The 13,197-nt window shown below is 41.8% G+C and overlaps 1 protein-coding gene across 3 annotated transcripts in view; it reads left to right on the top strand.

Moving 5' to 3' along the window:
* LOC102369428 (hornerin-like) overlaps positions 1-13,197 on the top strand; it is an 80,582-nt gene that overhangs the window by 26,409 nt on the left and 40,976 nt on the right. For all 3 annotated transcript variants that reach the window (XM_025197340.1, XM_006014994.3, XM_006014995.3), the window contains 9 exons: positions 2,263-2,304; positions 3,641-3,679; positions 4,679-4,714; positions 5,898-5,936; positions 8,238-8,255; positions 9,005-9,040; positions 11,448-11,489; positions 11,725-11,751; positions 13,060-13,101. In XM_025197340.1, the coding sequence (XP_025053125.1) occupies positions 2,263-2,304; positions 3,641-3,679; positions 4,679-4,714; positions 5,898-5,936; positions 8,238-8,255; positions 9,005-9,040; positions 11,448-11,489; positions 11,725-11,751; positions 13,060-13,101 (321 nt within the window). The remainder of the gene's footprint in view (positions 1-2,262; positions 2,305-3,640; positions 3,680-4,678; positions 4,715-5,897; positions 5,937-8,237; positions 8,256-9,004; positions 9,041-11,447; positions 11,490-11,724; positions 11,752-13,059; positions 13,102-13,197) is intronic.

The following is a 13,197-nucleotide window of genomic DNA, read 5'->3' as shown; positions in this document are numbered from 1 at the left end:
GGAATGTAGCACAGTTAATTCCTAGAAATGTTGATAAACCCTGGCTTGGATTATACCAGTCTGTGTGCTCTGATTCCCTACTGCCTTCAGTATTCAGCTTCCATATCTCTATAACAAGTATGGCCACTTCAGTTTTCATTCCTTGCTGTAAAAGAGACACAGCTCAGTTAAAATCTTAGAAAGATAAATTCAGTTAACTAGAACTTTAGGGTATAGTCCTACAAGGTGCAGTAGAGCTGCACAAAATGTTTTAGGTGAAAAGCTTTCAGCAAAAGTCAATTCAATTTGATTAAAACATTTAGGGAATTCAAGTCAATTGTGACTTAACTTCTTGGGGTGGGAGAAGGAGAAATAGGGGCGAGTAGTCCAAAAAAGCCAACTTTTCATTTTTGACATTTTCAAAACAAATTTTTTTTTCATTTCAAAATCTATTTCAGTTTTATTTTTTAAAAATCAAGAAAAGACTTCAAAGTTAAGCAAAGCTTTTCATATCAAGTTGAAAGAAATGTTTTGCTCAACCTAATTTGTTTTGTTTTGTCAGTTTATCCACCAAAAAAATTTTTTAAAACCTTTTATTTGGATGAACTGCAGCTGACCTTTTCTCCAGTGCTGCAAGCAAACCAAAGTATCAGTTATTCCTATAGTTCTAGTGCTGACTAACCTCAGTTTCCACTTCAGTGTGGGAGTTACTGGGAAAGCTTAGCACCACAACGGTGAGCCTGGGAAATATGGGAACATCTGAAACATTCATTTGGTCAATATTTGGAATAAGTACAATTCATTTCTATGCACATTTTGGGTTAAGTGGAGAAAAAATAAAATTAGTTATCAAAATTTACCTTTGTTTTGAAAGAAGATTGTGGCTTTCATCGTTAATAACACACAAGGTTATGGGCTCTAAAATACAAGTCACTTATCATTAATGCACAATGAATCTTAATGTTTTCATTCACTTGAATATTGACAGTAGAGATCAGTTAAATTTCCATTTCTGTTCAGTTTCTACTTCGATCTGTATACCTTAGCAGATGATCATGATGTTTGCACTCCAAGTTTTCTGAAAATTAACTTCAATAAGAACATAAGAAGTGCCATGCTGGGTCAGACCAATGGTCCATCTATCTCAGTAGCCTGTCTCTGACAGTGGCAGAAGTGGGTGCTAGAAGGAGAACATTGAATTGGATAGATCTAGAGTGATCTGTCTCTATCCATTATCCTCCCTGGCATCTGCCATTATTGGTTTAGAGATGCCAGTGGAAAAATCTCCAACCATTCTGTTCAACAACTATTAGTAGACCTATCATCCATGAATTTGTCTAGTTCCTTTTTGAACCTGGCTATGCTGTGTGCTTCCACCCCCTCCTCTGGCAATGAATTCCACAAGTTAATTATGTGTTGTGTAAACAAATACTTTCCCTTGTTACTTTTTAACCTGTCTCCTACTAATTTCAGGAGGTGTCCCTATTCTGGGACTTGGTGAACAATAGTTCCCTGTTCACCTGGTCCACACCATTCATGGTTTTATAGACCTCGATCATATCCCCCTTAGCCTTCTCCTTTACAAACTGAAGAGTCTTGACATTTTTAGTCTCCTGATATGGCAACTGCTCCATACCACTGATCATTTTGGTTGCCTTTCTCTGTACCTTTTCTGATTCTGCTACATCGTCTTTGAGATATAGAAACCAGAACTGCCTACAGTTAAAAATGAGGGCACACCATAGCTTTGTATAATGGCATGATGGATGTTCTCCATTTTATTTTCTGTATTCTTCTTAATGATGCCCAACATTTGATTGATTTTTTTTGTTTGCTGCTGTGCATTGAGCTGACATCTTTAGAGAGCTATGTACAGTGACTCCAAGGTCTCTTTCCTGAGTCATAACAGCTGGTTCAGAACCCAGCATAGTGTATGTATAGCTGAGGTTATTTTTCCACAGGCACGTTACTTTTCATTTGTCAACACTGAAGTTCTTCTACAATTTTTTTTGCCCATTCACTTATAAATTCTATCAGAAATAAATCTGTCAGAAATATTTCTGTGACAGTTATGGATTAATTTGTAGGTTTAGGACCAAAATGTGTCTGACTTTCATGTGAATGTTCTGTACAGTGCTGGGAGGAGAATGCAAAGATTTTTTTCTATCCTTGTTCACTATAGAGCCTATATAGGGACAAGACACAAGTCAGGTTCTTTGTACTTCAGGCTACTCTCCTTAAATAATTAGTAATAAATTTTTACTGGCTTCTGTTCCTTTACAGGGTGGGGCTGCTGGTGTATATGGAATATATGGCTGTCGAGGGGTAAGTTTGGGGATTTGTTTGGGGTTTTTTTGGTTCTATGTTGTTCTTGTCCCCAGAGGTGAATTAACAACTCAGCACTTGGTTGTGAATTGTATTAGACTTGTTGCAGCAGTTATACTACAGGGCTGTGTTATCCCGGATAAATCTGTAAAGCTAGCCAATGCCTGGAATGAAATGATCTCAGCTAACAGTGTTGAAGGATGGTATGCTACTAATCACTAACCAGCCCACTCTGTCATCCCTTGATTTCTTAAAGCTCTAAAATGTTAACAACCTTTGGTGCCTATACACATGCTTCAATGCGTTCTGATTAGAATGCATCGGAGCAGACTCGATTAATCTAACTAGAATGCTCCAGCGTGCTGCAGTGTCTCATGTATTCAGCCTCCCACATTTCAAAATGACAGCTTTTTTAAATGTGGGATGCTGAATACATGTGACACTGGAGTGTTTTAATTAGAGTGTTTTAAAATGCCCCCGTCGCCCACCCCTGAGCACATGTATAGCCCCCTTATGGTTGCATTCATGTTTTAATCATAATATTAGATTCCATTCCCAGCTATACACCCTACATGCCCACTTCCTGCCTACCATCCAAGTACAACCTGCTTTAGATAATCATCTCAGTGTATCATGCCTATTTTTCAGTGTAATCCTTCTTTCCTTTGGGCAGTTCCTTTTGCATAGATGAATAATTTGCACGCTAGCATCCACTTATTGCTGTATTGATTTAGTGGTTATTTAAACAATCTAGAAAAAAACTTCTATTGTCAACTTTCATTTTTCCCCTCTATGTTGTAATTATTCATAAACATTACATAAGTTATTTTCTACTTTAAAACCTCTTGAAACAAGTGGGAAAAAACCACAAGAAAGGTGGCCTATTTTCTTGTGCTGTTGAAAATTAAAGCCCTGAGCTAGGAAAATATTTAAGTACATGTTTAATGTTGAACCTGTAGTTAGTTGCAATTAATCTACTTATTTATTGGCCTTCATGCTTAGGCATTTATTTAAGTGTAAATGTATATGAATGTATACTTGTAAATATATTATGTTCTTTTGTAGTTAAACTTACAAATATTGTAAGGTGGTGAAATGCTGGAAAATTTGGATTTCAGTTTTATCTTGGAGTAAATTCGGATGAACTTCACATAAATCAGAGGAATTAACCTGGATTTATTCTGATTTAATTGAAATCAGAATTTAATGTAGGCATTTTCTCTAATCATCCACTCCACAAAACAAAAATTCCAGATAGGGTTCATTTCCTAATGTGGCATCTTATTGAAACAAATCATCATATAAAGAAGTAATTGGTTTTGTCTTTTGTTAACAGGATGGATCTTCATTCAACAATGGCATTTCCTATGGTCAGGTAAGGACACTTTTTTCTTTATATTTAGGTTTCCAACGTGTGATACTCTTCAGAAAGTAACAGGTAGCCCCAAATTTTGCCACACAGAAAATTCATGGGAAGCCATGAGAATAAGAGGGTGTGAGAAGCCTCAAAGTATTACTAGCATGAAGTATAGCCTAATGAAGGGTATTTAAGTCCAAAAGCTGGCTAAGAGAATTTTTCCAACTATATGAGTTGGTCTAATAAAATATTTCAGATTTACCAAAAGAACCTTGTCTTACTAGCATGGATACATTTCAGCAAATGAGTGCTGTGGCTATGGGGCATTATATGGTTCCATCTTTGAATACCAAATTCCTTTCTTCTTTGTTAAACCAAGATCTAATATGTATTCTGCAAGTGGTTGCAATAGATATAGATATTTTCTATTTTGATCATCATTTTCACCAGAAAGACAGTGCTGCCTGTGGTGGTGCTGAGAATTAAAAGTAACATTTTCATATATGCTTGAACTAGTAAGGAGGGCATTTCCTATAAATTTATTTGAAACTCATAATAACATTTCTGTTCGTGTTGGGGATTTCATTACTTCCATCTGGTTCTCCTTCTATGGTATTTTATTGTTCTGTCCTTATTCTCTTCCATTTTTGATCAAAGGAATTATGATCAATTTCCTTTCAATATATTACTTTTATCTTCCATTTCAAGTAGTGATTTTGCTGTACCAGAAATTCCACCTTATATCTATTACTTCAACTATTAGAAATTTTCTTTTAACACTAAATTAGTTCTGTGTAAATACAAAATAATTAATTATGTTGAGGGAGGTGGGGAGGATTTCTTTTGCTCCCATTCACCTATTGCATGTGTTTTTCACAGATTTCATTTTCTTCAAATATTGCTTAGTTCAGCACTTTAGGCCCCTTTATTAGCTTTAAATCACTCCTATAAAATGGTGCTGAATTTAAGTTGGCGAACTCTTCCTAAGTAAATAAATGGTTCCTGTATTCTTTACAGTCTGTCCCTTCAGGCAGCAAAGAAACCTCTGTTAAGGTAAGTGCTTATTCTTTGTTGAATTTATGGAATCAGATCCTTAACAAAGGTACATTAGCACATCTCCTTTAATTTCAGTGGAATTGTACCAGTTCATACAGTTGAGGCACTGGATCAGATTTTATCCCATATTATAATGCAGTAACTGAATGCTTAGCTTACTAGTTTTCAAATGCATCAGGCTCAGTGGCTGTATGACGGAATTTTTTATGACTGGATTTTACTGTAAATAGAATAATATAATTACAAAGCTGCCTAAGGGCTTTCTAAGATGCTGATGGGCAGTATACAATTATTGATGTTAATAACAGATAGATTATATCATTATTGTTACAAAGAGAATGATTCATGATTCAGTGGTGCAAAGCCAATGAAATCAACAAAATTGTTATTACAGATGAATCTGGCCCTTGGTATTGCCCATAAGTAGTCAAAGCACAGGGAGGCTGCAGTGTGAATGGGTTACCATGCCTTGAAAATATTCAAACCCAGACTATTCACATGCTTGCTATCAAATGTATGAGTTATGTCAGACCTCATCAACCACACTTGCAAGAAATTTAGTTATCTCAATTTTCTGCTTCTTCCAGAAGTAAGGGGACCTTATTTTTAAAAACAAATGGCCCATTTCTGCCTCTCAATAATTCTTTTCCATATGTGATAAAATCTCAGTAATTACTCCTTCAAAGGATGTGGACTATTTTCAGTCAAAACAAACATACCTATTTTCCCCAGAAAAATAATGCTATGGAAAAAAACATTACTCTTCAGTTTATTTTCATTCTCAGGGCACTCTCATATAAACTTCACTATAGAATGAGAATGAATGAAGAGATGCAGAGTGGAGTGTGCACCTTCTTTTGGCTTTCCATGCCAAGAAGGCTGTATAAACCAGTGGGTATATCGGGAGGCATGGTTCTGCCACTGATTCATTATGTTGCCTTGTGCCAAGTTACTTACCTTGTTGTGCTTGAATTCCTATATGTAAAATTGAGATAATAATCCTTGCTCTTTTCTGTAGCATATTTTGAAATTAACATGTTAAAAATGAAGTGCTGTAGAATGCTAATAATTATTATTCCCCAGAGCTTGTAAGAACAGAGAGGTTTCTTTTTTTGAAACCATTTAAATATTTAAATAAACCCACTTGTGACAAAATTACTTATCTCTGGTTCTTTAACAGATAACATCCTATGCCGCAAGTGGTCCCTATCCAGCTGAGGTAAGCACAGTATTTCTTCAGCACTTAGAATTTTGCACCAAAGGCCTTCTGAACAACCATTTTGCTTAGCTGTTAAGACAGATATACTACTTTAGGGGTGCATGTACACGAGATACTTTACTGAGCAGTACAGCTAATTACTGTATAGTAAGCATCATCTTCTACACATACTGACCCTTACTGTACAGTAATTTCCTCTACTTGGTAATTAATTTACTAACTGCAAATGCAAATAGCAAATTAACTGTCAAGTAAGTACTGTACTGTACAGCATGTGTAGATGGCTGACCAGGAGCAAATTTACTTCTGGGCAGCAGGGAGTGGGAGATTTGCTCCCTGCCCCCAGGCACTGCCTGCTACTGAGGCAGGCTTTACCACCATAGCCCAGTCAGGGACAATGTCCCCCTGCCCCAGCAGCAAGGAGCTCCCAGCCCCTGGTCCATGATCACAGAGCAGGAGCTGGAAGCTTGATCCCAGCCCCAGCTCTGCAATTGCAATCTGGTAATGGAGCTAGGAGTTTGGACTGCTTGGGGAAGTCTGCATGTGCTGCCTGGAGTTGCCTGGGGGCTGTCCAATTTCAGAGACAGTGCAGCACAGGCTGGATCTCACCAGAAACTGTCCCAGTCAGGGGCAGGTCCTAGCCCTGCAGATTTTTCCCAACCCTGTGCCTCAACTGCAGGCCCCCTGCAGCCCTTGGGTTCTAGCCCAGGGGCTGGCAAGGAGCATGGGGCCAGGAGACAGCTGTCCCCTGACAGGGGGCTGGGAGATTGCTCCTTGCCCCTGGGAGCTATCTGCTGCTGGGGAGGCTCTATCACCTGAGCCTGGGCAAGGACAATGTCCCTGTGCCCCAGCAACGGGCGCTCCAAGCCCTGGCTCCCCAATCAGGGGCAAGAGGCTTGGAAAGAGCTGCAGGGGAATGGCAGGTCCCAGCCCCTTGCCCTGATCCACCAGCAGGGCAGTTAGCAGTGAGCCTCCGGCTGGGCAGAGAATACTCTAAAGTAAACCCACTGGGCAGCATTTGCACATGTAGACACGCCCTAGGAGTTGTGCAGGGAGGGTGGGGAGTTTATATTATTGACACAATTATGTACAGAGAAAGGGCATAGATAACGTAGATAAATGCAGGGTGCTGCACCTTGGGAGAAGGAATCCACAGCATACATACAGGCTGGGGAGTTCCCTTCTTGAAAGCACAGAGGTGGAACGGGATCTTGGAGTCATTATTGACTCCAAGATGAACATGAGCTGCCAATGCCAGACCGCAGCCAGCAAGGCCAGCCTTACCTTGTCACGCATCCAAAGGTGCACCTCAAGCCAGTCCAGAGAGGCGATACTCCCCCTCTATGCGACTTTGGTCAGGCCACAGTTGGAGTACTGCATCCAGTTCTGGGTGCGGCACTTCAAAAGGGATGTGGCCAGCCTGGAGAGGGTTCAGAGGAGGGCCACCCGCTTGGTGAGAGGGCAGCAGGACAGGCCCTATGAGGAGAGACTGAGGGACCTGAACCTGTTCAGCCTCAGCAAGAGGAGGCTGAGGGGGGACCTGGTGGCTGCCTACAAACTCATCAAGGGAGATCAACGGCAAATAGGTAGAGCCCTTTTCTCCACAGCACCACCTGGGGTGACAAAGAACAATGGTAATAAGCTGATGGAGAATAGGTTTAGGTTAGAGATCAGAAGGCAATATTTTACAGTTAGGGTGGCCAAAATCTGGAACCAACTTCCCAGGGAAGTGGTCCTCGCCCCTCCCTTGGGCAAATTCAAGAGGAGGTTGGACGATCACCTGTCTGGGGTCTTGTGAACCCAGCATTCATTCCTGCCTGTGGCAGGGAGTCAGGCTAGATGATCTGTTCAGGTCCCTCCTGACCCTAGCTACTATGATACTGTGAAATGTTCTCTTCCTCCTTCTGCAATTAGCTTATATGCAATGAAAGGACTCTCATAGACCCAAATGGGCTTTGGATCAGCCCTAATGTCCTCTTATAGTAGGATATGGGCTTCTATATTTCTAGTTGCCATTCAAATTAACATAATTTTTTTTCATTTGGAAAAAACAATTGGCAAGATATTTAGTGTGTCTCCAAGACTACCTGGAAAGGTATCCAGAATGCTTTAGTTTTCAAAATACCAACTTAAACCATTTCACAGTGTAGGGTGGTATAGTGAAGAGAGATAAAATGTGATATGCTCACTGTCTTGGTGGATCCATCCATCCAACAGGTATATGTTTCTTTTACTGAAACTATTTTCTATCTAAATTAGTCATTGTACTATATAATCAAAGCTTTCTGGTTTCATTTACAGCGTCAGACCTACCCACAGGTAAACACACTTTCACTTTTATGTTTTGTCCTAACAGTATTGCCATTGTAAGGACAAATCTTGTGCTTGCTTTTCCACACCTTACCCAATTCCTCCAGCTGTAATAGGCAGTCCCTGATAACAGCAGAACTAGTGTGAGTGATTTGCCTGAAAGTGGAATAGGTTTCCATGCCATCTAGAGGTGTTATGGAACTGCAACTGAAAATTGCACTGGGTACAATGGTCTCTGGTCAGCTTGTCCCCTTATGCAGATGTGCAGTAAAGGAAAGGGTGCCAGAAAGGCCCTCGCTAACCTTGTATTATTCACATCAAGGCAAGGCGGAGCTCTATGTTGTGCAGGATCTGCTCTGCTCTTATAGTCAGTCTAGATGCAGGGTGCCATAAAGCAGGTGAGGAGAGGTTGTGGCCGGAAAGAGGTGGCACCCTGGCTGTAGCTCACTATGTTCTGACAAGTAGGGGTGGCTGGCAGTAATAAGCTGTGCCCCAAAAATCAGCTTCTCTGCATTAAGCTGGGACCAGTTGATCCCAGGCAGTCTGCTTCCCCTCCCTTGTTGAGAATGTCAGCCGCAACTGAACATGCAGTCCACCAGTATATCCCTCACAAAAGCTTTTTCCCAACATTGGGTTCTAAAAGTAGCACAGAGTGCATGCCAACTCCTCCTTTACTCCCCCAAACAAGGAAATACCCATTGGTCCTTTCCTCCAAATGCCATAAACAGAGCATACTGAATGATTTTTTTATTTTACAGAGCTTGAGCGGTTCTGGATACAAAGTCTATGTCCAAGTAAGTTCTCTTTCTTCACTGTATTAGTGTTTTTATACCATCACCGGTGTCAGGGAATGTTTATTCATCACAGCTGGAATAGTTGAGTGTGTTTTCCCTGAAAAATGGGTGGTGTGTAAGGAGCTAGGAGATGTCTGTGGTTGTATGACACTAGTCTCTGCTCTCTAGTAAATTATACAAAATCATGCAGTTATGTTCAGTAGCCATAAACATGAAAACCTCTGCATCCCTATTCTTTAGTGTCCTCAACATGCTTTCTACCATTGAGGCCTGCTTCTGCTAACAGAACCAGTAAAGCTTGTTAGTCTAATTTATAGCAGCTGATGATTTGGCCTTTAGTGCTACACAGTGGGTGCATCTACAGGAGACATTTACTGTAGAGTTGATTAATTAGCTCCACGGTAAAATGTCAGCATCTACATATGGGATGTTATTAGGCCAGAGTAAACTAATTTACTTTGCCACAGGATAATACTTGTATATACGTGTACTATCTGCAGCAGAGGAAACTGCTCCACTGCAGCACATGGTTAGACAGGAACCAGGCTGGCTGGGTCACAAGGGTGCTTCAGTGAAGGACTACCTGCTGGCTAGTCCCACACTGGAGCACTCTCATGCCCAAGCTAGCCCTTCCACAGCATGTTGAGCTGGGTCACAGCAGCTCTGGGCTGGCAGGCTGACCCCCTGTGCCCTCTGCCAGCCAGGGCTGCTCCAACCTGGAGTCCTGGGCGCACATGTAAATACAGCGCTCTTGGGAGCAATAAACTCCAGTGCAATATGTGCCAGAGATTATTGCTTTGCACTAATAGCATGTTTAGACGCATCCAGTGGCCATGGCCGCACATTTGCTTAACTGCAGAGTAAACTAATTAGCTGTGGAGTACAGCTAATTAGTAAGTAAAGCATATGTGTAATGATATTAGGCCACAGTAAACTAATAAATACCACGGTAAGATAGTACTATTGGGGACAGTGCTATCTTACACTGTGGTCATTTACTGCAATTAAATATATATATAGATGCTGACTGTGGGTGTAAATTGCCCACAGTCAACTGATCCAACTGAGGGCCAGACTCCTGCCTGCCACCTGGCCACATGGCTCTGCACTTTTAGCACCCTTGTGCTCCAACCAGCCCCTCCACTGCCCAACAATGCCACTGGAAGCCTGGGTCTGAGCAGCCCTGGCATATAGTGCTCCAACCCAGGTCAAATTGCTGGTGTCCCAGGTGCACGTGTAGATACTGTGCCTGGGACTAGTTTACTCCAGCTCAAACTACCCTGGAGTTTATTGCTCAGAATTAATGGAACATGTAGATGCACCCACTATTTAGAAGATTTTTCAGATGACAAGTCAAGTAAGTGTGTGTGTGTGTGTGTGTGTGTGTGTGTGTGTGTGTGTGAGTTGATTTCAGTAGGTGCTGAAACAATGGGATTTTAGAACAAAGTGTGTCCCCTAGTGCTTTTTACTAGGGCTGTGCGAAGCTTTGGTTGCTGATTCAATTCAGTGGAGATTTGGTCCAATTCGGTGGCTGAATCTCCAAATCCAAATTGAATTGAATTTGGAGAGACCCTTTAATCTCTCCAAATTGAAACCCTCCAAATGGATTCACAGAGATTTGGAAAGATTTGACGATTCAGCCATAGACACAGCTTTAAATGTTTTTTCTATGTACCTCAAGGTATCAGGCAGCTCGTGAATGCTGTGATGCTGAGGTGGATGGAGCATCCCCCAGGAGCACAGGAGGGTCCCCAGTGCTCTCAGCAGCAGACTCGGAAGTGGACCAGAAGCACTTCCAGTCCACTTCTGGGTCCACCGGGGAGTGCGCTGGGGGACCTCCCCACACCTCTCTGGCTCGGCGACTGATGCCTTCTGGTTCTGGGGGGGCATCCAGGGTCTCCCCATGGCTGATTGCCAAACCAGGAGAGTGCAGGGGGCCCCCCAGCACACTCGGCGGCGGACCCAGAAGTGGACCAAAAGTACTCCCAGCCCACTTCTGGGTTTGCCACCAAGCATGCAGGGAGCGCCCTTGCATTCCTTGGTTCGCTCCGTCTGCCCCACCATCGCAGCATTCTTGAGCCGCACCTGGTACCTCAAGGTATGTAGAAAAAACATTTAAAGCTGTGTCTATGGCCAAATCGCTGATTCTCCGAATCAGCATCAAATCTTCAGATTTGAATTCGGCCAAATCGAATCGGGACAATGATCCGATCGATCAACGAATTGAATCACTGTCCCTGATTTGGGCTTAATCCTAATCGAATAGGACCCGTTTCGCACACATTTTACCCATTGTATGGCCACCCAGAGCAGTGTTAGAACACAATAGTTTCTTTCCTTGAAACAGCGTAGTCGGCATGTCATCCCCAATTGAAGTAACAGGTTCCTGGATTTTTTGTTTCTCCAGGGTGGACAAAGTTACCAAGGTGGCAGCATTTCCTATGGTCAGGTAAACTATCTTTATACCCAGTAGGTACTTTCTCCTTCACTTCAGTAGGCTCAGAGACAATGGAACTAGTTGTTTTGGAATGGGGGGAGGAGGTGGAACACCCCCATATTTTTTTCTCCAATTGTTGTGCCTCCCAGGATAGCATTAGAAGGCAATGTTTTCTGTCCTTGAAACAGCATAGTAGTCGGGTAGTCACCAATAAAAAAAGAAGTAATGGTTTTCTCTTTTTTTATAGGGTGGAAGCAGTGGTTCTTATAATCCGGTAAGCTATCTTTGTACCCAACAGAAGCTTTGCTTGATTTCACCATTGATTTCAATAGGTGCAGAAACAGTGAAATTTTAAAACAAATTGTTCCCCCGATAGTTTTTATTTATTGTGGTGCCTCCCAGAACAGTGTTAGAAAGCAATCGCTCCTGTTCATGAAACAGCATAGCAGTCAAGCCATTCGAGATTTAAAAAAAAAAAAAGAAATAACAACTTTGAGTTTTGTGTAATGGACAAAGTTACTGAGGCAGCAGTGATTCTTAAGGTCCACATGTATGCCTAATATGGGTTTTGCTGTTGACTTTGGTGGAAGTAAAGGCAGTATAATTTTGGAACAGATTATGCCCCCAGATTTTGTATCCATTGTTTAATTTCACAGTGTGAGTGCCAGAGATCTCTACAGCAGGGATTTTCAACCTTCTTTAATAAGTGTACCTCAGCGGCCCCCTTTTTAATAACTGTATCCCTGGGGGGACATGGTAAGCAGTGGTAGCACAACATCTGTGTAGCCCAGCTCTCACCCCACCCCAACCTTGCTCCTGTGAGGCAGTGGCGCAGGGTGGCAGCAGTGCATCCCCGCCCCCATGTGCCACTAGAACATTTCAAAGTGCCCCCAGGGGTATGCGTACCCCCGGTTGACAACCCCTGGTCTAGAGTCATTTATCATTTCCCTTCCTTAAAATCACCATCTTTATTTCCCCTAATGGATTCCTCTAAAATTTGTGGGGACCATTGGGAGGCCATTTGGAATAACAAGTATACTACTTTCTAGTGTGGACACAGGCTTTATGGGGTCTTGTTCCTCCTATGACCATTCCCACACATAGGCAAATAGCAGTAGAGGTCCTTTATGCAAACACTACAATATTCAGTTATAAACTCTCTTTCAAGGAAATAAATGTTTTCTTTACAGGGTTCATCTTTTGGTTTTCATGCTGAGTGCAGTGTTAGAATGCAAGGGGTTCTTTTTCTAGAAACAATGCTGTAATCACACAATTCTTTATGGAAAAAGAAAGTAGTAGTAACCAGTTTCTTGTTTTTTCACAGAACAGACAATGTTCCTCAGGTAGCAACAATACTTATAAATCTTTATGCCTGATATGGGCTTTGTTACTGATTTCAGTAAAGGTAGAAGCAGTGGAATTTTGAGACACATTGTGTCCCCCTCTCCCCTTGGCTTTTATCCATTATGGTGCCGCAAAGCTGTGTTAGAAGGCAATTGTTTCATTTCTTAACGCAGCGCAATAGGCAAAAAATCTCCAACAAAAAAGAAGTAATGTTTTTGGGTTTTTTTCTTTTATATAGGTTGGACAAGGATCCCCCAGTGTCAGCATTACCTACGGAAAGGTAAGCTCTCTTTGTACCCAATGTGGGTTTTGCTATTGATATCAGAAGCAGGGGAATTTTGAAATAAAATGTGCCCCCAATTTGGGGGATGGGGGG

The sequence above is a fragment of the Alligator sinensis genome, unplaced genomic scaffold, assembly GCF_000455745.1.
Source record: "Alligator sinensis unplaced genomic scaffold, ASM45574v1 scaffold647_2, whole genome shotgun sequence".
In the NCBI taxonomy this organism is placed as follows: Eukaryota; Metazoa; Chordata; order Crocodylia; family Alligatoridae; genus Alligator; species Alligator sinensis.
Note: the sequence above shows the minus strand (reverse complement) of the source record. Positions and strands in the feature narration are given on the sequence as shown.